Source organism: Bos mutus, chromosome 4, assembly GCF_027580195.1.
Source record: "Bos mutus isolate GX-2022 chromosome 4, NWIPB_WYAK_1.1, whole genome shotgun sequence".
NCBI lineage: Eukaryota > Metazoa > Chordata > Mammalia > Artiodactyla > Bovidae > Bos > Bos mutus.
This window is the reverse complement of record NC_091620.1, coordinates 24,499,196-24,522,226: the sequence shown is the minus strand read 5'-3', so window position 1 is coordinate 24,522,226 and position 23,031 is coordinate 24,499,196. Positions and strand designations below refer to the sequence as shown.

Sequence of the window (23,031 nt, the reverse complement as noted above, 5' to 3'; positions counted from 1 at the left end):
TCTGATAATTAAGCAGTTTTTGGTTTAAAGGGACAGTTTTGTTTTCTTCTTTCTAACTCATTTACTCAATTTTCATTTCTGTGACTCTAGAGAAAAGTTAGGATGTGTGGGTTTTCCAGTTGTCCATACTTGTCCATGGAGCATGTGTGACATGCATAGCGTTTTCATTTGCATTGAGTGGTTCACTCCCTAGATACTGTGCTGGTGTTTGCTTTTCTGCTAAGCTCTCCCACATTTTAAATACTTTGTCTGTTACTCCTCCTGACGGAACACTATATACTGTACTGAAGCAAAGGAGACTTTTCTTCAGCTCCTCGGCCTGAACTTTGCACATAGCATTTCCCAGCCTTACTCAGATGAGTGAGTTCTTTTTTCCCCCACTGTCTGTTAACGCCTTGCCTCGTGGAAAGGAGCAGGACAGTGAAGGGGAAATACTTGGAGATGTTGCCTGGTCTTAATAGGGAGTCTGTGAAACTTGGATTTTCACATGTTCTATTTATACCTTTCCTAAATCTGGATGCCACATAGTCAAGCACTGAAGACCTAGCAGATGGCATGGGAGAGAAACAGGCCAACAGTGAAGTTTTGTGGAAAGTGCCTGGGGTGTGGTGGGACATTGCAAAACCCGAGTCCTGCGCCCGCGTGTGAAAAGTGCCACTCTTAACACGCACAGCTGTACCAGGCTGGGCTGAGCGGAAGGCACCCTGTAAATAGAGTAGACGGTGTGCTCAGATCTGTTCAGTGAGGGCGGCCCCAGGACAGCTGCCTGAGCTCTTGGGTGCTCTCAGCTCCCTGTCTTAATGGTGGTTCAGTTTTCTCGCTCGCCTGAGAGTGATCCTAGTGTTGAGATGCACTTTTCAAACAGGTGGCTAAACATGAAGCCACCTACTTTATTTGGGTTCAGCTAAATAAGAGATCTACTCTGACAGTGGAGGAAAAAACTAGCCATTTTTTACTTACTAAAATGGCACACGAGTCTTTGTTTCATGTGAATTCTAACATAAAAGGTTGTATACTGTGTACTTCATGGGTGACTTAAAGGAATGTCCGAGACAACTTTAAGCAAAATTTGATGTATAATCAAGAATAAGAGGCAACTCTACTTGGGTTTTTGTTTCTCAGTTTCATCAGGTATAAAATGAGCTGGTATCAGGTGATCATTTACAGCTTTTCCACCCATATAGAGTTGTGATATGAGAAGAGAAGAATCAGATTTAATGTATTTGCAAAAGACAGCACTACCAAGCAGAGCTGTTAGGTCCTGTCCAGCAGCAGAGCGATTCTAGAAGACAAGGAGTTGTGAGTCACAGCTGATGCTCGTTAGTCACATCTGGAATGAGCAGGCTGCTTTGGACTGAATCTGTGGTCTGGGGACAGAACAGTGCTGTTTGGTCTGCTGACCAGACCAAAATAAACACCCTTTCTGAACTGACTGCTCGAGAGTGTTAGCCGCCTGATGGACGTGGCAGCAGCTTCGTGGAGCTGCTCTGCTCTCTGTTTCAGAACGAGTCAGGGTCTCAAATAGCTGAACAGGGGCCAATCATTCTAAGTCAACTGAATTTTTTTTTTTTTAATTTATTTTTGGCTGTACTGGGTCTTCGTTGCTGCGTGTGCACTTTCTCTCTAGTTGCTGTGTGAGAGCTGCTCATTGCAGTGGCTTCTCTTGTTACGGAGCATGGGCCTAGGACTTGTGGACCTAGTTGCCCTGTAGGATGGGGAATCTTCCCAGACCAGGGATTGAATCGGTGTCTCCTGAATTGGCAGGCGGATTCTTAGCCACTGGACCACCAAGAAAGTCTGAAGTCAACTTAATTCTCTGCCACCTTTTCTTTCTTTTGCTTGTTTATACTCCCAGCATCTTATTGATTATCTGTGCATTGCCTTGTTGTCTGACTTAAAGGTTTGGTGTCTTAAATTCTGTAATAGGTCAGACACTTTGACCATTTGGCTACCCTGACAATAGGAGTGACATCCTGACTCAGAAATATTTCAAAGCAACATGACCGGTAGCAATGCTGTTTCCTCAGACCAGCCATAGTGTACCTAACATTGGTATTTCATTTGGGCTCATCCACTTTTGTAAGTGGCCACATAATTTGGCCTACGCTAACAGGAAGCAGCAGTAATATTCCTGGTTAAACCTGGTGCAGGTTTTTGATTGGCACAAAAGAAACTTTGTAACTCACAGACATATGATAAACTAAGAGAGTTACTAATGACAGCAAGTGCAGTTTCCCGACAGTGATTTACTTTACTGGTAAATCATTGTGGGGAAACTGCACTTGCTGTCATTAGTAACTTAAAATCAATTCAAGCAGTGCTGTAACTATGGTTTCCTCCTTTTCCCGTAAGGTGTATTTAGCAAGTAGTTGATGGTAAAAATCTGAAATGTGTCACGCTGGAGGGATTGGGAGCAACATCCAGTCCTGTGGCAAAGACTTCTGTCATGGGAATAGGGGTGCAGTTCAGGAAGAAGGAGGAGGCCTGGACTTCAGGAGTCATTTCAAGGAAGACATTTATTGAGCAGACACGCACACAGTTCACTGTACCATATAAGTTGCTGCAGACTTTAAGAGACATAAGACATCTCCCCTCCCCTCCAGGGGCTCATCAACTTTTAGAAAGTGACAGATGTGTTTGGACCTTTCTGTGCTTGTCTTAGGGATGAACTACTCATTGCCTCCTGAAGAAAACCCATCGACATATCATTAATAGTGCTGTGGTCTTAATCACAGTTTCTGCCTCCTCAGTAAGACAGGTACGAACTATGAAGGTTTTTCCTTCCTCCCAACACTTAACCAGCACGGTGGTATTGATGGTTAGTGCTGAGTGGAGAGAGAGACACTGATCTCAATGTGTCTTCTTTCTGCCTCCTTTGACAGAGAACAGCACCAGCCTCATTCTGAAGGGGACACTATTTCTTTGCAGGGATTTGGTGCCAAGGTATAGAGAAGCCATTGAAGAGAGACACTTATAAGAGGAGTGATAAGAATACTGATGGCCACAAAGAGGCCTCCCTAAGAACTGCCTGTTTGTGGAGAGAACTTGGTGAGAAACACCTAAGAGAAAGGAGCCGACGTCAGGTCTCAGGTTCTGGGTGAGACTTTTCCCCTGAGGAGATGACATTGGTTTCACTCTCTGCACTTGGTAGGATGATTTGGGTTTTCTCCTATTCCTAAACGGGACTGAGAGTTTAAGAATAACATCAAACCCAGGGGGACTGGCCAGTTTGTGAGGCTTAGCCTCTGAGGGGCAATGAAGACAGACTTTTGTCTCTTGCTGGCTTTCAGAAAGAGCTGGTTGGGGAGACAAGCTACAAAGGGGGAGAAGGGTTTTAGGTTTCCTTGCGCTGCAGCCCTGAGGAAGGAGGGCAGAGCGGAAGACAGTGACGTCTGGGCCTGTGCGTTGTGCTTGGAGGCTCTCTGCACCTCACTGGAGGTGGAAGACGGAGGAATCTTCTGAGGGGGTCCTGTGCTGGTGGTCCTCTCAGCCTGTTGGTCAGACTCTGCTGGGTGCTGGTCGCTCCTGGGGTTGGGCCGTTCACCCACAGGGGTCAGGCCTGATCAGTGATATTACTGACCTTGGCCCAGGCAGGAAACGTGTTGAGGTCGAAGAGGCTTATTCCCCATGTATTGATGGCCACCATCACTGTCACCAGGCCAATGACATTGACCCCCAGACCAGCTTTCACCTGCAGGGCACAAGCAGCAGGCTGAGGGGTGGAGGGTGGCCCCACACTAAAACCAGCCGCAAAGTGTCCCCTCCAAGCCGTGTTTTGTGAGCCTCGCTGAAAACTGAGAAATGAGCTATGGGTGCTTCATTTTACAGTTGTTGCTTTGGGGGTATCTTGCTTGGGGAGAGGGTTGGACAGGGAGGAGAATCTTGTTCTTACAAAGTATCTTTCACCCTCAGTTCATGAAGTGTCTCACACTTAACCTTTTATGAATAAGCCAGCAACTCTGGGCCAAATCCCCACAGTTCAGTGCAGGAACTGAGCAAAGACTAAAACAAGCTCTCGGCTTCCAGAGTGGGTCACACCCCGGGTCGGTCCCAGCCTTTTCTGTCTACGTTCCCACTCTTTTCCCAGATTAGGGCTCGGGAGAGCACATGATTGCTATTCTTGGTGCTTGTGGACCAAAGGAAAACCTTTCACCAGAACCATTCTTTCTGCCACCCTGGGGCTGAGCTAATACAGATCAGGGGTACTGCCTATAAAATAATAAACTTTAGAAACCTATATAGGGCCAGTCATCCCTGTCTTCATGGCAGGTGGGCCTGGTGGGAAGAGGCCACCCACGACTCACCATATCTTTAATCTGGCAGTGCCCATAGCTGAAGACGATGGCATTGGGGGGATTGCCCACTGGCAGCATCACTGCAAAGGAGATGCACATGGTGACCGGGATCAGGGTGTAGAGTGGATTTATTTGCAGAGTTTCAGACTAGGAAAAGAGAATTCACAGAAACATTAGCATGGAGGTTAGACTTGCATTTGCCATGCTTACCATCACGAGTGTGCCTAAATGATGGTTGGGTGTCAGCTGCCCTTGATTGGATACCATGTGCAACGGACAGTTAAACCATGCCCTCAAAAGCACATAGTCCCAGGCTCCTTGGATGGGTCCCTACTGCTCACTTCCCATGGAAACATGGACTCCAAGTTGCCTCCCTACTAGAAGGGATGTTTCATTTCTTGGTGCTGGTCTAAGGGAGTAGTTTTAAATTTTGATGCTTCAGCTGAGAAATTCTTGCAACACAAATCTCATGAATAAGTTGCGTTGATGGAGGTAGACATCTCTCGCTCTTGGCGTGCAGAACTACATTTTTTTTCCCCCAAGGTACAATAACTGCCTTATGTGGGACTTGAACCTGTGGGAACCTGTGGTCTTACCCTCAATGGTACCATGTTTTAAGTGCATTCCTGCACTCACACAGGCAGGCTGAGGAGAGGGAGAAGTTGGAGGGAGCAGTGAGCAGAGAGTGGCTGAGTGGGAGGAGTTTGGGGCTGATAGAGTAGGAAGATATTATCTTGTTGGTGATGAGGAAGAGCCTTCACCTTACAGGTTCCACCTCACAGAATGGGATGGAGGCAGCATTGTGTTTGGTGGATCACCTCTGGGGCTGCTTAGCCAGGCTGAGATCTGCCAGTGGCTCCACCCCCACCATCCGACTGCACAAACACCTACTCCATTAATCACAAATTGTTCTGAGACCCAGGAATGAGGCTGGCATTGCTCATAATTCTCAGAATCTCCTGGACAGAGGAGCTGGGTGGAGGCAGTGATGACAGAGCTGTGGTTTTGGTCTCTGCAGCTGAGAGTACTTCTGGGAACATTTTGTCTCCATTTTCTGTAGCTATTTCTCCCACCCTCCTGTTAGGTCTCATCCCTGGAGAAGGGAAAGGCTACTCACTCCAGTATTCTGGCCTGGAGAATTCCATGGATTGTATAGTCCATAGGGTCGCAAAGAATTGGACACGACTGAGTGACTCACTTCACTTCCATAGGAGAGGAAGATGGATGGGGATTGTGGGGTATTAGAATCCTAGGGTTTTACAGTTATCTTGTCCATTCTTGTTTCCATTCAGAACTTCCCCTAAACTAAGCGTAGACTTTTGGGAAAGGGTTTCTAGAGCTCTTGCTTTTATTATCTTTTTACTTATCAGTTACTGGACGTCTCAGAGCCCTGCTCTACTCACCAGACTGCACACAATGGGCAGGAAGATGGTGATGGTGGCTGGGTTGCTCACAAACTCTGTGACAATGGACACCAGGATGCATGCCAGCAGGGTGACAGCCCACGGTGGGAGGCTGCTCAGAGACAGCATCTGCTGTCCGATCCACGTGGAGAGGCCCGAGGTCTGCAGGGAGACAAGGCGGTGCAGTGAGGAGAAAGTGGCACTCAGCCTCCAGAAGGTCAGGGATGGTGGGTGCTGGACAGGACCACCAGGAGCCATCTAATTTGCCTCCCTATTTTTAGGCAGGCTGGATCCACAGGCATTCCTGTTTTTTTTTTTTTTTAAATGACTAAGTCACTGCATGGCCCAGCAGATTTTTCTTTTTTTTTTTAATATTTATTTATTTAGCTGTGCTGAGTCTTAGTTACAACATGCGGGATCTAGTTGCCTGACCAAGGATCAAACCCGAGCCCCCTGCACTGGGAGTGTGGACTCTTAGCCACTGGACCACAAGGGTCTCAGCAAATTTTTTTTTTTTTAATTGATTGCACGTTTAGTCTTAGAGCCGCCTGGTCAGTCGTTGTCACAGGGCATGGAGAGCCTCCACTTGCTGTGGTCCTTGGCGCTATGGCAACTTGGCGGGGATTGGAAACCTTGGGGGTGGTGGGCCACTCAGCTTCGCACCTGCCACTCTTTCTCCAGCTTCTGACAGTGTCATGCTGCCTGTTCACTCAACAGTGCCCTTTGCACAGGTTGCCACGTGTAATCCTTATTCCTGCTTTTGAAATCTATTTCTATTATCACCCAGGAAAGGGAACAAATTATCACCATGTTGGGATAGTAACTTTTCCTCTGGTCTTTGGGGCCTGAGTAGGCAGGGCTGGGCATTAGAAATTTTACGTGAGTAATGAGGGAGAGAGGAATTACAGGCCTGTCTCCATGTTGTGGCGAAGGTGCCACCTCACTAGCCTGGAAATGGTCATTCAGCCTCAGCCTGTGTTGGGTTCAGGTCTCATCACAGCTGACATCAGGATCTAGCATCTGCCCATACTTCTTGTCAATATGAAATAAAGGCTTGAACCTTTTCCATTAGCAACACCTACACACATCAACTCAAATAAATGAATATTTCCACTTGGAGTAATTCATTTGGTTGGAAGATGTTCATCTGCCAGTGATGAGGGTTCTCCCATCCCCTAAAAATGAAGGGCACAGTTGAGCTTATGTCCTTAAAAAACCCCAGGTTGCCGTATGTACTCTCCAGCTCTCCCACCTCCCCTTCTCCCTTCTCTAGTTGACATGCTCTGACTTTTCCTGTTCACCCTCCAGGCTGCAAATGCAATGAAGAAATGAGGACTAGGGCAAGAAACAGGGTGAGACATTCTAGGATTGCTCAAGCTGCAGGCCTTACTCGTGTTCTGCTATTAAGGACGGCCTCACTGTGTTGTCAGTAGGCCGCTCTTTCTCTTCTCCAAGTTCATCAAAAGCTTATTTCATCTCCACAGCACCTGGGCCACTTCATGGCATGCTCATAGACAACTGCTAACCAGAGGGCTTCAGAATTCTCTCATGTAGCCATTTTTACCTTGAGCCAGTTCCTTTTTTTTTTTTTTTTTCTCCACTGACTGAGAGCTGTAAATACAATATGTGAGGACTACCTCAATTAATGGTGGGTGCAGTGCCTCAAACCTCTGTAATTTCTATTGCTTGTGACACATAAAACTCTGCTCACCAGACAAAGACAGAGGAGGCAGAGAAGTTAGCTGAGTGGAAGCAGTATGTTTTATAAAGAATTGGAGTATTATTTATCATGTTCTCCAATAGTACTTGTAAGTAAAGCAAAATAAGGGCATTTTTTTTTCCAGGAGAACTAGCTTATACTATAATTTGAAATAAACTTATAAATTAGACTGTAAAGTTAGGGGAAAAAACACAATAAAAGAAACCTTTACTTTTTATTTTTTAAACCCTTGGTATGAAAACATTTTTATTGAATTTTCCTCACTACTGTTAAGACTCTGAAATTATTTCAGATTCAGGAGGAATCACACATACTGTATCTAAATTATATTATTAAAGTAGTAGAGTGAGTAGGTTTTATAGCCATACCAACTGTACATGTACAATTTTAGTTAAAAAAAAAAAAAAAAAAATCAATCTTGCCAGGCTGGGCTCAGTGGCCAAAACTAACCACTGAAATTCAACAAGGATAAACATGATATTATGAACTTGGAGTCAGAAATATTGAAAGCATATATACAGAACTGATTGAAGGGCTTGAAGCTTAATGATGGCTAACAATGAAAAGAATGAAGGGTGTTAGTTGACTGTGGTTTCAGTGTAAACATTGACATGAGTGCCAATGAAGCCTTGTAAAAGCTTCCATAAAATAAAGGATGGGGCTTGAGTTATTATTAATAACTGCTCTACTCTGCAGGAGACTGACCACCCCTGGACTGTGTTTGATCAAAGGCAAAGTGTAATGAGTCCTAAGGAGAGAGACCAGTGTGGTCAGGGGACAATACCCTTATGAAGAATGGTTAAAGGAACTGGGGGAGTTTTAGTTGGAAGAAAACATGATCTAGGGGAACATAATGTGTCTTTATTATTTTAATAATTATTACTGAGGAGAGGGTTCCTGAGAAGAAAGCCAGACCAAGGAGTGGAAGACATCCAGAAGACCTGAGCTGAAAGTCAAGAGTGACTTCTCTGCTGGCTGTGCAGGGCTGTCCCTGTCAGCCAGGGTGTCCTGGAGGGAAGAAGTCTCTCCTGGGTGGGCTAGGGGACCCAGTGTCCTCCATGGCTCCTTCCAAGCGGAGGACCCAGGGACCTCATTACTGATGCAGATAGCACTGAGGCCCACACACTGGGCAGTCAAAACTGAGCCGAGTTGAGGATGGGTTAATGTTAAACACAGAGAAGACAGAGGAGCAAACAGAACCTTAACCTGATTATTAACAGTTGTTTACTTCAGGAAAGGTTTAGGAATATCAACTCTTTCCCACCAGCCCCCTTTCAAAGATCTCATCCCAAATCCTCCCACTCAGGAAATCGGGGGGCATCTACACCCGGTTTAGCATACATTCTCCAAAAGGCCCCAGGACAGGCATACAGACTAACTGAGGGATCAGTCTGGGGCATCTCTGGGCCCTTACACCTCTCACCACTGTCAGATCCCCAGAAGGAGATGGCTACAAAGTCCAGGACTTCTCTTGTCTGCAGCGGTGTGGGCCCATACCTGAGGTGTGCATGCCTGTGTGCTGGGACTCTAACTCTGCTCCCAGTACTGACATTTAGACGTTCCAGGTGGGACATGATGTCCATTCCTGGCTTCCCTTCCCAGAGACTTGGATGCACCTTTTAATCTTCCCTCCCAGAACCATAAGGACTCACTAGGTAAAGCCACTGGCTTTACATACTTTACATAATGAAAAATACTTGGCCCAATAAGACGACTCAAGGGTTACCTTGCTGCCAGAAGCCAGGGCATAGCCTCCTCCCACCAGGATGACGATCTCCCAGGGCATGGTCTTCTGGAAGTCCTTCCACGTGATGATGGACTCCATGCCCAGCGAGGGCCCCCGGTCCTCCCCTAGATGACAGGGAGGCAGAGCCAGGTGAACCCTCCTGGTGTGATTCGTGGAGACAGGGGTCTCGTTGTTGAACGAGAGGATACTCTGCTACGCCGGGAGGAGTCAGAAGGGCTTTGGTAAGGCTCCTTCCAGAAATTCTGAACTTAGACCATTATTTGACTGGAGCCAGGCCCGACTCTTCCCTTGAACTCCTCTCACCATCTCTCTTTTTCCCGAAGCAAGGCTTCTTCGCTGGAATCAGGAAGAGGAGGAAGCCAAGGAAGACAGAGACCGTGGCATCGGTGCGATAGCCCTTCCTGCCAGAGACAAGCAGAGCTGAGGAGGAGAGTCAGGAGGCCCAGGGGTCACACCGGGCCTGGGACAGCCTGTCTGAACGTGGTGCCTTTCCAGGGCACCTAGTCTAGTGGGGACCTCAGCCTTCCTTCTGGCCAGCTGCTCCCATGCCATTCACTGGTGGATTTAATGTCTGGAGGCAGGGCCTGGCTAGGGTAGATGTCTTAGTGTGAATTTATGGACCTGTTGGAAGGAGTGAGCAGGAGTTATTTTAGATAGAGGAGAAGAGAAAAGGAGGAGTTCTCTTTCCTGGGAGGGTCACAAGCTGGCGCTGAGAGCTTGTGGCCTGTGGCCCTGGCCCTCGGAAATATGGGGGGCAGGACACACCTCGGCCACTGTGACCATAGCCTTTACAGGTGGTATTTTACTCTACATTTTCTCCTTTCACTCTCGAAACAAGCACTTAAGTAACAAGACCAAGGTCATGTGGATGGTAAGTGGCAGCTCCTGACCCCAACCCTGGAGGCAGACTCCAAAGTCTATTTTCTTCCAGAGACTGCACTGCAACTTCCCTAAGAAAGGGGAATTTTTAAGAGGACAGAGTGCTTCCTGGGTTCCTGACTATTCCTAAGAGTCTAGGAGAGGACCCTGGTGGGTACTGCCTGAAGAGTTCAGGTGAGGCGGTCGTTCACAAAGATGGTATCATTTACTTTTCAAAGAAGGAATCCCAACCAGGAACAAAGCCAGGCTCCCGAGTAAACCACAGCACGGTCATCAGGACGAAGAAGAATCCAGTGACCATTTCCGGGTAGCTAGAAGAGAAAACAGGAAGACCTCCTCCAGGAACGGGGACTTTCCTCTTGGCCTCCTCCCTTTGCTTCGGGATGCTCTTGCGATCAGGGTTCCAGGACTGGAGACCTGAGATGGAGCTTCTGCTCAACTACGTGGAATACTGCAACGGGGAAGGGTGGCCCCTAGGGCCTGGGGGCCAGCTTGACTTTGGCATTAAATAGCACCTCTATTTGTACTTAAGGAAAACTCCCCCAGCTCAGGAGGCCACCGAGAACAAGGCTGCTGCTTTGCGCACTTTACCTGCTGTGGTTTTCTCCTGGGAAAGAGAAAAAGGGGGAAGGGCTGATTCTTACGTAATGGCTCCCAGCTTCTCATATTCCTCTTGGATCCTCTTCTCTGATAACTCCTCCCTTTTGGTCTTCTTCTTCTTACTCAGAGAGCAGGTCTCTTTAAAACTGAGAAGGGAAGAATGAGCAGAGGAATGAAGGCCACTTCTGAAAGCAAGTGGAGAGCAAGTCTAAGCAAACACTAAACTACTGGCTGGCTGTGACGGTTCTTCTGTCCCCTCATCCCACCTATCATGCGACTTAGTCTGCCAAGATAACACAGCCCCTCAGCAGCCTTCTCCCCAGCTTCCCAGTGAATCTCTGGTATATAAATGTGAAGTCATGTCTCATGGACTTGTGTGAGGGTATTTATGTTTGGTTGTTTCTACACACTCATCTTTCCCCCGTTCCCAGTTGGGTTTTTAAATTACCTAATTAATTAGGCTACACCGTGTGGCTTGTGGGATCCTGTTCTATTCCGAATTAGAATCGAACCTGTGCCCCCTGCATTGGAAACGCAGAGTCTTAGACACTGGACTTCCAGGAAAGTCCCTACACACTCATCCTTTACATAAGTGAGAATCATTGTGATGCGGCATATGTATGTAGACGCTTGTATATTTATTTTTTTCAAGCACACAGCGTGTGTGTGTGTATCTGTCTAGAGACAGGGTTGTTTGGGGTGAACGTGGGTATAAGTTTTCAATTAGCAATACTGGGAGCATAGAAGTATACAGTTGTCATTGATTTGATGATTGTCTCTTGAATTATTTTTTTAAAAAGCTCAGAGAACATTCCCTAAGCAGTGGGAAAGTTGGGTCCCCTGGACTAATAGCAAAACATCTGGTATATCTTTCCTTTATGTGTTTGAAACTGATCAAATTTGGAGCAAGCATCAGTAATGGAAAGCTGGCTAAGTAGATTAATATTAGAAATAGTATTGTAAGAGGAATGTCTAATGTTATTTTGAGTGATATAAGCATATTTCATACAACTATTAAGTATAAATCAGTCACGTCTATAAAATTAAGCCTAAGGCAACTTCTACTTGGAGTTATTTCTTTAGAAATTAGTTCAAATTATTCTCCATGAAACTACATTAACTACTCTCCAATTCAGACCTTTTATGAATCCAGCCCTTCCTCTAACCAGTCAGTTGACCTTAGGAACACTACATCACAGAGCTCATAGAGAGGTGCAAAGTCCATGTGTGTTTGGAGTCTCTAGAAAACATGATGCCTGAGTCCTCATCTACTCCACTGCCTTCTCTTCTGGGCATCCTTGATGGTTACTTGGCAGCTCCCAGTTAGGTGTCACCCTCAGGGCTTGGGCCATGGCCCTGGAGGGATGGGAGAGCCTTGCTCTCAGAGCCCCAGGACTCACTTGCAGCCCAGGAACAGCCAGTGCATCCAGAACCAGCTGACCACCAGCATGATGAGGGAGATGGGGAAGCTGAAGAGGAACCAGGTGCCAAAGTTGACCACTTCTGCAGCTGGATACTGGCTGGAAGGGAAAGAACCAGGTCAGTGGTTAGAAAAGGGTGGATTTCCATGTAGTATTTTGGGGGCTAGTAAACGAAGATCATGGCATCTGGTCCCATCACTTCATGGCAGATAGATGGGGAAACAGTGGAAACAGTGTCAGACTTTATTTTTTTGGGCTCCAAAATCACTGCAGATGGTGACTGCAGCCATGAAATTAAAAGACGCTTACTCCTAGGAAGGAAAGTTATGACCAACCTAGATAGCATATTCAAAAGCAGAGACATTACTTTGCCAACAAAGGTCTGTCTAGTCAAGGCTATGGTTTTTCCAGTGGTCATGTATGGATGTGAGAGCTGGACTGTGAAGAAGGCTGAGCGCCGAAGAATTGATGCTTTTGAACTGTGGTGTTGAGAAGACTCTTGAGAGTCCCTTGGACTGCAAGGAGATCCAACCAGTCCATTCTGAAGGAGATCAACCCTGGGATTTCTTTGGAAGGAATGATGCTGAAGCTGAAACTCCAGTTCTTTGGCCACCTCATGCAAAGAGTTGACTCATTGGAAAAAACTCTGATGCTGGGAGGGATTAGGGGCAGGAGGAGAAGGGGACGACAGAGGATGAGATGGCTGGATGGCATCACTGACTTGATGGACGTGAGTCTGAGTGAACTCCGGGAGTTGGTGATGGACAGGGAGGCCTGGCGTGCTGCGATTCATGGGGTCACAAAGAGTCGGACACGACTGAGCGACTGAACTGAACTGAACTGAACTGAAGCTAAATGGTCCTTAAGAAGACATACAGCAGAGTTAACAGTACAGCTAATGATAAAAGTATGGTAATATATTATCGAGAAGTCACTTGACAGTGGCAGCTGTACTGAGCCCAGCCAAGAATTATGAAATAAGCTAAAATGGCATCCAAGCCACCAAAATTGATATCATGGAAGTGTATAAACATCACACTCAGGAGACTCACTCAGATCTGTTTCTTCTTAATTTATGTAAAGATTCTGATAAATTTACCACCCAAGACATAGACTAAAGGAATAGGAATTGTCCCAGAAACTAAACCAGAAGGGCAGAAACTCAGAGCTTGGGCAGAGTACTGTGGTGTGAAGAGCTCAGGTCCTGGGGAGTTAGGTCTTAAACTTTGCTGGATCCTTCCTCCTCCCATCTCCTTCCTCATTTTCCTTCCTCTCTCCCTGCTTGGATCCCATCCCCTCTGGTTTTCTCAGTGCCATCACTCTGTCAGTCATCCCCTCTCTCGGGTGTTTAACTATTCTCTCATCTGGATCATTCCTATCAGTGCTTAAATGTCTTTCATCTTAAAAGCCCATTCTTGACCCCACTTTGTCAGTCAGTCAGTCATGTCCAACTCTTTGTGACCCCATGGAATGCAGCAGGCCAGTCTTCCCTGTTTTTCACCATTTCCCGGAGCTTGCTCAAACTCATTGTCTCCTCCTGCCTTCAATCTTTCCCAGCATCAGGGTCTTTTCCAATGAGTTGGCTCTTCACAGATTGTCAGGTGGAGAGTGCTGGAGCTTCAGTTTCAGCATCAGTCCTTTCAGTGGATATTCAGGATTGATTTCCTTTAGGATTGACTGGTTTGATCTCCTTGCAGACCAAGGGACTCTCCAGAGTCTTCTCCAACACCACAGTTCAAAAGCATCAATTCTTCAGCACTCAGCTTTCTTTATGGTGCAACTCTCATATCTGCACATGACTACTGGAAAAACCATAGCTTTGACATATGGACCTTTGTCAGCAAAGTAATGTCTCTGTCTAGGTTTGTCATTGCTTTTCTTCTAACGAGCAAGCGTCTTAATTTCATGGCTGCAGTCACCATCTGCAGTGATTTTGGAGCTCAAGAAAATAAAGTCTGTGCCTATTTCCATTGTTTCTCCATTTATTCGCCATGCTTTACCCTCCCTTTATTATCACCCCATCTCTCCCCTTCCCTTCACAGCCAACTCTGCATTTCTTCATTTCCATCTTACTCCTCAAACTACTGAAATTTGGCTTCTTTTCAGGTCACTTGACCAAATTGTTCTTGCCTAGATCACCAGTAACCTCCATATCAAGAAATCTAACGGATACATTTTTGTCCTTACTTTGCCTGGTCAGTCAACAACTTTAAACAATATGGACCACTTTCTTCCTTTGGGTAGAATGACGCTAGATTTTCCTCTTCTCTGTCTGATACTGTTTTATTCTCTCTTTTCTAGTCTAATTTAAATGTTTTTCTAAAAAAGTATTTACTTATTATTTGGCTGTGTCAGGTCTTAGTTGCAGCACAGGGGATCTCTCATTGCGGTGCCTGTACTCTTGAGCTGTGGTGTGTGGGTTCATTTCTCTGAGGCATGTGGGATATTAGTTGCCTGACCAGAGATAGAACCTATGTCCCCTGCATTGCAAGGCAGAGTCTTAATCACTGGACCAACAGGGAAGTCCCTAAATGTTTGTGCTTAATGTTTATTCCCCTGATCTCCTTACTCTGTGTGTTCTCCCTGAGTAATCTCCGTCACTCTTAGGGCTTCAGGTTCCATATGCAAGTCACTAGGACCAGCCATCATCTACTTTGTGGGGCCCAGTGCAAAAGGCAAATGTAGGGCCGCTTGTTCACTGACAGCAGGACCTTAAAACCCACATGAGGCCCTTGTGAGCCTGGTGGCCTGGGGGTGACACAGGTGGCCACCCCGACTCCACATCTGTGTCTTTAGCCTAAAAATGGCTCTTGAGATCCAGGGACGTGTCCACCCGGACATGTCCACTTGTTTATCAGCATTTCCTCATCTTTACCCTCATGTAGGTCAAGGGCAGCTCTGTTTCCCCAGCTGCTGAAGCCCCGACTCTGAAAATGAGTCCAGGGCTTTCCCTCTCTCAGGCTTTTCCTAATCCGACCTCAGAAGCTCGCTCAGTTCAGGCCATTTCTCCTTCCACTGTTATCCAGGCTGCCATCAGGTCTGTCCTGGGCACTGGCAGCAGCAGCCTGGATCATCCTCCTGCCTTTTCCTTCCCAAATTCCATTGTCCATTTTTAAAATCCAGAATGCATTTTCAAAACTGTAAATGTGATCACCTCACTCCCTGCCTATAATTCTTCAAAGGCTTCTCCCAGCTTTTTCGCATGAAGTCCAAGTTCCTTCATGGGCCTTGTGAGGCCCTGTGCAGTCTGCATATCCACCTCCCTGGCCTCCTTTTGCCCTCTGCCATTGTCTTTATTTTCTCTGCTCTCTTGCCTCTGAGCCTCCTACACTGTTTTGTCTGGAAGATCTCCCTTTGTCTCGTTTACTCCAGCTCAGGCTCCAGGTCTCTACTTTCACTGTCACCTCTTTGGGGAGGCATTTCCTCCCTCTAGACTATTCCCCCACCCGCTCCCACCACCCTTGCAGAATCCCACCCTTCTCATCACATTTAACTGTAATGACTTGATCATTTCTCTTGGTACAAAATCATTTCTCTTGGCCCTTGGTACAAAAGCTGCTCTGATTCTATTTTCTGTCATATCCTTAGCAGCTGGGTCTGTTCCTGACACATGATGGTTTGTAAATACTTGTTGACCAAGTGGATTACTCACTTGTTGAAGTGCTCCAAGAAGATGAGGCTGGTGGAGGTGCCGATGATGGTGGTCAGGCCCCCGATGGTGGCGGCATAGGAGATGCTCAGAGAGAGGCACTTGCAGATCATTTGGTCATGCTGGGACTTGTACTTTCTTTTGAGCTCCTGGTTCCTGGAGCTGGGGGTGAGGACTGGTGGCTTTTCCTACCAAAGGAAAGTCAGTGAATTTCTCTAACCCAACTTGGGCTTCTGGCCCACAAAGCATGAATGACCATTGTGCAGTGGAAATGTTCTGAGCTTGGGTGTCAGATGGGTCCCAGTCCTAGTTCTACTCTTGCCCTGCTAGGTCATCCCCATCTGAACTATAGTTTTTCTTCTATGAAATGGGGAAAATCCAGTTTCCTCTGCCAGGTTGTTGTAAAGAGTAAATGGAAAGTACTTGGAACCCTTCCTGGTATTTAACAAATGGTAAGCTATTAATATTGTTATTTTTGTTGTTATGAATATTAACAGTTATGTTTTTTACTTGAATTCCAGTAAAACTGACTGCTCTCCACTTCATGTTTAAGTACCAAATAGAAGATGGTTATTCTCTGTGGAGTTACAATACAGTCCTGGTTGGGAAATGACTAAAAAATAAGCTTTGCATTATAGAAAGAGTCCAGCTTTCACTGGACAGAGAGTCAGTGTGTTTCTCTCCTCCCTTCTTTCTCACTTCTTCTTGCCTGTTGATTTTTCCTCCCCTCTTTCTCCTCCCCCTCAATTTGCATAGGAATCTCAGCCTTGCCCTGGTCTTCTCAGGCCCTGCATGGTCCACGTGATGGCCTTTCAGGGTCAGAGGTTTCTGACCTCTGATCTCAGCTCTGGGCTTAAGAAGCCAGTGCCCCTCTGTCCTGCCAGGTCCATGAGACTAGGAGTAGCCTGGTACAAATGTCACCAGGCCAGGCCATGGGGAGACCGGGGGGCAGAGGCCACCCTGCCACAATTCTCAAAGCCCATAACCTCTGCCCCATCTTCCTACAAGGGCCCAGAAAAGGCTGGAGCCTTCCACATTCTCCTGAAAGAGTCCTTGATTATAAGAGCTAGAGAAGACCTCAGAGAGTCTCTGGTCCAGTGGTTTCCCATGATCCTTTCTCCTAATGAACACTGACATGGACCTCCAATACAGGAAACAAATACGGCGTTTAATGGGCATATATCGATGTTTTAACTGAAAGTGCATTTGAATCAAGGTTCTCGTCTTATTAGCTCCAAAGCCTTGGGTACATCTCTCTGCATCTCTGTAAAAATGCAGTTCAAAGTTGCTACCTCATTGGGCCAAGACTAGAGGGCAAATGCATGGCACAGTGCTTGGTATTCAATAAACAATGGTATTTGTTTATGATGAGACGGATGTCACATAATTGAGATGATTTTGATGAACACAAAAACTTAAAATCTAGGGTTATAAGTAAGAGTTGCAGTGTGACGCCAGCTTTCACATCTGTTTTACTTCTGCATTTTTGTTTCAGTGATAAAAGTTCCAGGAAAATCAGGGAACAGAAAAGCAGTTGCCTTAAAAATCTCAGGATATGTGAACACAATATTTGCAGTGGCCCCAAAGCACCTTTGAGGAGTAGTGTGGACACTTCTGATCTAGACTGAGCCTCAGTTTTAAAGCTGACAAGACTGGGGCTCGGGCAGTGGGATAACTTGCCGAAGTCAGCAGTGAGTGGGATGCCTTGTCTCTGCGGCACACACAGACCTCACACACAGGTGGCTAAAGTGGCCTGGTGGCAGTCTGCCTGCCTGACACCCTCACAGCTGCAGGAACAGTGACCCCTGGGAGCTTGGGTGTGTCACGAAGGAAACAGGATCAGGAGGTACTTTTCCATTACCTGGGATGGGTGCTGCTTCCTGCCTGGGAGGTTTGCTGTTTCGGCAGAGTTGGTGACTGTGGGCACACCATTCCGGTTCTGTCGGGACAAAGACCATCACACCATCAGGAGGAGGATGTGGGGTCTGGAGAAGCCACTGGATCACCCTGGGGGGCACCATGCCTCTGTCTGCCCTCCCTGGGGACTTGGGGAGCAGAGCCAGGGTGAACAGGTGGTAGACAGCCACCCCCACTGTGCCTGCCTCCCTTTCACAGGTTCCTGTCTGACTGGAGCCAAGCTCCCCATATGAAGAGGCTTTTGAAATATGGAAAAACATGGCTCTGTCCTTAGAGGAGAGCTTGGCTTTCTAGAACTCCATTAGCTCATGAAGAACCCTTCATTTTAACACAGAGAAAATGAAAAAGAAAATGCACACAACCAAGTCCATAGTTTGGACCGATCAAGGCCCATCCATTGGGACTGAGGTGAGAAGTGATGTAAAACCAGCCCCAGGGGAGGGGCAAGGCTGAGCAGTGTGTGGGCAACTTGACTTTCACCTTTAAACTGTCCCCTTTTGTAGTATGATTTTTGTAAATGAACCCCTCCTGAAAGGAGTCTAAGGGTGAATCCGTGGATGGCTGACTATTGGGTTTCTGTGAGAAAGGTTAGTTAGCCTGTCCCTTTGTGAAGCTAAGCCCAGAAACCAGGCCTGGGGTTCAGAACTGCTCGAAGCCTCACATGTCCAGGCTCAGGTGAGCACCTCTGTGCCCTCCCATCTGAGAAGGTCACTGGGTTCTCGACAAGCTGCCAGGCATCTCTGTCTTTGAGTTACCTTTTTTTTGTATAAACGTTTTTTGTGGCTGCACGGTGCAGTTTGCAGGATCTCTGTTCCCCAAGCAGGGATCAAACCTGCACCCCTTGCAATGAAAAGGCGGCATCTTAACTACTGGACTGCCAGGGAAGGCCCCATGAGTCATCTTGAGGGTCTTTTAAGTATTTCAAAGCACAGAGGAAACCCAAGGCCATACCTTGTTCTGCATCAGGGAATTGAAGTCTGCATTTGACGTGCTGGAAGAGAACAAAGAAGGTGGGGAAAACAGCAGTGGCCCAGAATGGCTGAGATGGGGATTCTCCCCACATTGGGTTTTGGTATAAAGGACCCTTCTAGACTTGGGTGTTCTTGGCTACAAAGAAGACAAATCTCACCTTTGAGAGATGTGGTAAGGATTTGTGGGGACAAGGGCAGGGTGTTGCATTTGAAGGGAAACCGAGACTCCTAATAATAGCTAACATGGAGCTGAGCACTCATGAATGGATTTCAATCCTCATGACCTTGTTAATCCTCACAGCAGATCTGTGGGGCAGGTACTATTACCTACACTTACAGGGTAGGAGTCTAGGCAGAGGGAGGTTACTAGCTTCCCCGGGGGGCCTGGGTACTAAGTGATGGCACCAGAGAGGAACATGTCTGCCTGCCTGGAGAGCCTGGGGCCCTGGACTGTGGTCTCATGGGCTGACCATCTAGAAGGAGAAACGTGAAATGCTTCTCTAAGGCGAACAGGAGCAGGGAGGGCCAGGGCCACATGTGGTAAAAGGCACAGGAGAGAGGGGCGAGCTTCTCAGTAGCAGCTGCACCCCCCAGGGTGGGAGTCACCGTGGGTGCCGAGTCCCTCCCACCCCGGCCGCTCTCCAGCTCTGCTTTGGGGACAGAGGAAGGTGGGGATGTAACACCAGCCTTACTGACTTCCACTCAGCATTAAAGGCACGTTTCTGGTCCGTCTTAGCTCTGAGGACAGTGGGTCCCGTGAGCTCAGCCACTGGGAAAGCCAGTGAGGTGCTGGACACATAGGCAGGATGTGGGGCCCTGCGGTCGTCACCCACCTCCAGGCTCTATCAGGAGTTGGTGGAGCTCGGAGGGAAGCGTTCATTGGAGGGCGTTGTCAGCCTGGGGGGAGTATTGTGATATTCCCCTGTCCTCCTTCCCAAATCGGGTGAGGAGGCTGGCGAGGAGCCCCTCAGACTGCCATCCTGCCGCCCTCTCACCACCACCAACCCTGGCAACCCCCTCCCCAGACACCCACCCCCCACCCCCAGTGCTGCTGAGAGAGTCCAGGGACACCCTGAGCTTCGGCTTTGGAGTTTGGGACATGTGTTTTCATCTGGAAAAGAACAAGGGCAAGAGGCCAGTGAGCACTGCCCAGGAGGCCAGAGTGAGAAGGGAAAGGACGCCCGCACCAGGAGCAGCTAGTGCTTTCGGTGTCCAGTGCTTCCTGCTGAGGGGGAGCCCCACAGGGAGGGTGGCTGGGCCGCTGCTCACTGTGAAAGGCCCCACCACAGAGGCGGAGGCAACCCCAGATGGAAAGGGCTAGGGACTGAGCCACCAGAACACAGAACCAAGGAGGCCGAGCAGTTCTCCAAGAGCCCCTCATGCCATCGGGCCCTGTGCAGAGGTGGCCTCCAGGGGACACTGAAGACGCTGAAGGGAAATGCCTGATGTGCGAAAGAGTAGGGACCTGAGTCCCCGGGCACTGGCCGCACTCTCCAAAACCTCCAGCCAAGACCCTCTGTGCCCCTGTATCTTTCCTGCTCCCTACAGCCTCTGTCCTGACCCTGGAGAAGTCAGAAGTAGCAGAGAGGGTTGGTGAGGGGAGGGGAAGGTAGAGGAAGATGGAGAAAAAGCCAGACGTCTCCCCCGCTCACGGTCACCTCTCATCCTGCAGACCTAGGCTTACGGGGGCTTGAGTGTGAGCACGAGAGTGTGGGGAGAAGCTTCAAATGAGAGTGAAGTTTTGACACGAGCCTGGACCAGATGGCTGAATATCTGAAAATGAGATTGTTCTAATATCTGGAAGGAGCTGTGGGATTTGCCTGAGACATCATCAAGGGTGGGGAGGGAAGGCCAGTGTATTATGATTGGTAACAGTGGTGGGAGGAGGGTCCCCACATCTGTTTCTCCACATGGTGCTGGTCTCACTCACTGTGGGTTCCCCATTTTTTTATGAAAAGAGCAAATTGCGCAACGGAGCTCTAGTACAAATCCAACTTTTAAAATGCCCTATTCATCACAGTCTTCCTTGAAGACCATATATTGATATCAGATGTCCAGAAGAAATCAGCTGTTCATGAATCTGCCTCACATGAGTAAGACCAGATTTCTCCTTTTCTAAAAGAGCTTGTTTTCATCATCACGTGGTGCTCTCACCAACTGTCCTATTATCCCCTACATGCCACTTAATTTTTCCTTGCCGTATGTAACAAGACCAAACCTAGCAAGACCATATCTAATACCTATAAAATACTTTGTGGTTCTCTAAGAGTCTCCAGCGATATCTAATATGCAAGACTTTCTTCATTGATAGATTTAAAAAATATCATTCTCCCAAGAGGGACATCAATTTAGATGAAATTCTACTTGGGAGATGTATGTACAGTCTGTATGTCCCATCAGGTTCAGCATAGTCTCTCCCCCTCTTCTCTGAGCCCTGCAGTACCGTTTTGAAGGGAGTTGCCCTCAGGATCTTGGGCAGAGAGGAAATCAGGGCGGGCGGGGCTGGTGGTGTGCTAAGCTGTGAGTGTGGCCCACCCAGCTGAAAGGGCTGTTCCCCAGGCTCTTTCCTGACCTCTGGGATGGACCTGGAGGGGCTCTGTCTGGGAGGAGGGCAGTCATACTCACTCTTCATTGACGAAGATGAGTTCCAGGGGAGGTTGGCTGTTGTTTACATCGAGATCTACAGCAGCAAAGGAAAGCAGAAAGTGAGACATGGAGTCCGGACTTGACCCTGAAGGGCAGGGACTCCGGGCTGGGGCTGGACTAGGGGGACCCAGGAGCATGCAGGCTCCCACTGGGCCTGGTGCCTGGCAACTCCCCTTCCCTCCCCTCTGAGGATGTGGTGAGACTCAGGGACACAGACAAAAGCCTGGGGTCCTGGGCTAATCCTGGAGCATCCTGGGGCAGGGAGCAGCAGAGGGTGCTGGAAGCGGGGCAAGAAGGAACAGCTGGGAATGGGAGTCACAGGGAGCCTCTGGATGAGCAGGGCTGGAGGTTAGGGGATAAAGGGCAGGTGAGGGGGACATCAGAAGACGAGGGGAGGGAAGCAGGTGAGGGGGGGTGGAGGGAGTGGGTGCCGAGCTGGGCGGTGTCACTGGAGGAGGGGTGGAGGAGCAAGGGGGAGATGAACTCCAGCAAACTGTACTGATGGGCTCGGCCTCTTGGCACTGGAGTTGCCAGCCACGAGCTGCTCCTCCTCGGCACTGACCAGCTCCTGCAGCACGGCCTCCACGATGGGCATGACCATGGCAGTGGTAGATGTGTTGGAGAGCCACATGGACAGCAGCGTGGTGCAGCACATGAAGCAGAGCAGCAGCCTGGAAGGCAGGGAGGGGTTTGGGGTGGGGGGTAGCCTCACAGCACGCCCACCTCCCCAGGTCCAACCTCTGACCTCACGGGGCTCCCCAGGGCCTCCTACCAACCCACCAGTGCTGGCATTTATCCGAACACTGGGGTTTTATTTCATACTTGGTACTCCCAGGGCTTGGCACAGAGTAAACATTAAAGATGTAAAGATGTGTTGAATGAGTGAAGCACGCTTCATGGGCTAGTGTGGCCTTGGAATTTCCGCCCCCCACCAGAAAAAGCCCTTACTTAAGCAAAGAGTAGCTTTGGTCATAGGGTCACAGGGCATGGACTTAACTGACTCCTCATCTCTCTGTGGAGAGAGCTTGATGACATTAGCTTGATGTGTGTTTTTTTGTATGGGTATAAAGGAATTCTTTTTTGGCCCTTGCAGCCAGCAAACCTCTGAATACCTTCACATTCCTTGCTTTGCAGCCATGTCACCATAGTTATTAGCGACCAAATAGAGATGAATGGATGAAGCTCATGGTTCCGCCCACTACTTGTTCCACTACTAACACGTGGAAAGCTTAGCCCTCAAAGGCCCCAGTGTTCAGTTTCCCTGTGTGCACTTTTTCAAGCTGGTATCTTAAAGAGTTGAGGCTTGGAGAAAGGCTAACACAGAGAACATTCAAGTTCTCCCTGACTCTGAAGACATGCACTGTGCACAGACATAGTTCTCATTTCGTAAGAGAAGTCAACGCAAAGACGTCCCGCGTGGATCACCGTAGGTGGGGTCACCGACTGTGCAGTTTGGGGCCGGCATGTCTAGCCTATGGATCACGACTGAGTGGGTGCCAGAGCCCGCCTCTGTTTAGGCTGATGGAGACAACAGTTTGTCTAATTTGGACCCTCACCAGCAAACAGAGGGCCCCACGGGTGTGGGAGGTACGGTGAACAGAGATGAGTGGAAACACAATGGGATAAAAATTCTCAAAGATGGTATTCAGGGGTTTTAAAGAGCTGCAGAGTCCAAATATCATGTGGGGAAGTGCCAAACTGTGTCCAGCAGGTCGAGTGTGGGGTACAATATTAGGTTATTATTGAGTTAGGGGGTATTACTAAGTGAGGGGGTATTACTGAG

The 23,031-nt window shown here is 48.1% G+C and overlaps 1 protein-coding gene across 1 annotated transcript in view; it reads right to left on the bottom strand.

Annotated features, from left to right (window-relative positions):
• Nucleotides 1–3,219: 3,219 nt before the first annotated feature.
• The window catches only part of SLC13A4 (solute carrier family 13 member 4), a 40,796-nt gene continuing 20,984 nt past the window's right edge, over nucleotides 3,220–23,031 (bottom strand). The window contains 14 exon segments of the mRNA XM_005903641.3: nucleotides 3,220–3,691; nucleotides 4,305–4,442; nucleotides 5,699–5,860; nucleotides 9,145–9,269; nucleotides 9,469–9,566; nucleotides 10,254–10,355; nucleotides 10,689–10,790; nucleotides 12,045–12,164; nucleotides 15,718–15,902; nucleotides 17,576–17,653; nucleotides 18,583–18,622; nucleotides 21,228–21,282; nucleotides 21,748–21,768; nucleotides 21,771–21,919. Coding sequence (XP_005903703.3) covers nucleotides 3,554–3,691; nucleotides 4,305–4,442; nucleotides 5,699–5,860; nucleotides 9,145–9,269; nucleotides 9,469–9,566; nucleotides 10,254–10,355; nucleotides 10,689–10,790; nucleotides 12,045–12,164; nucleotides 15,718–15,902; nucleotides 17,576–17,653; nucleotides 18,583–18,622; nucleotides 21,228–21,282; nucleotides 21,748–21,768; nucleotides 21,771–21,919 — 1,513 coding nt within the window. The 3' untranslated portion in view covers nucleotides 3,220–3,553.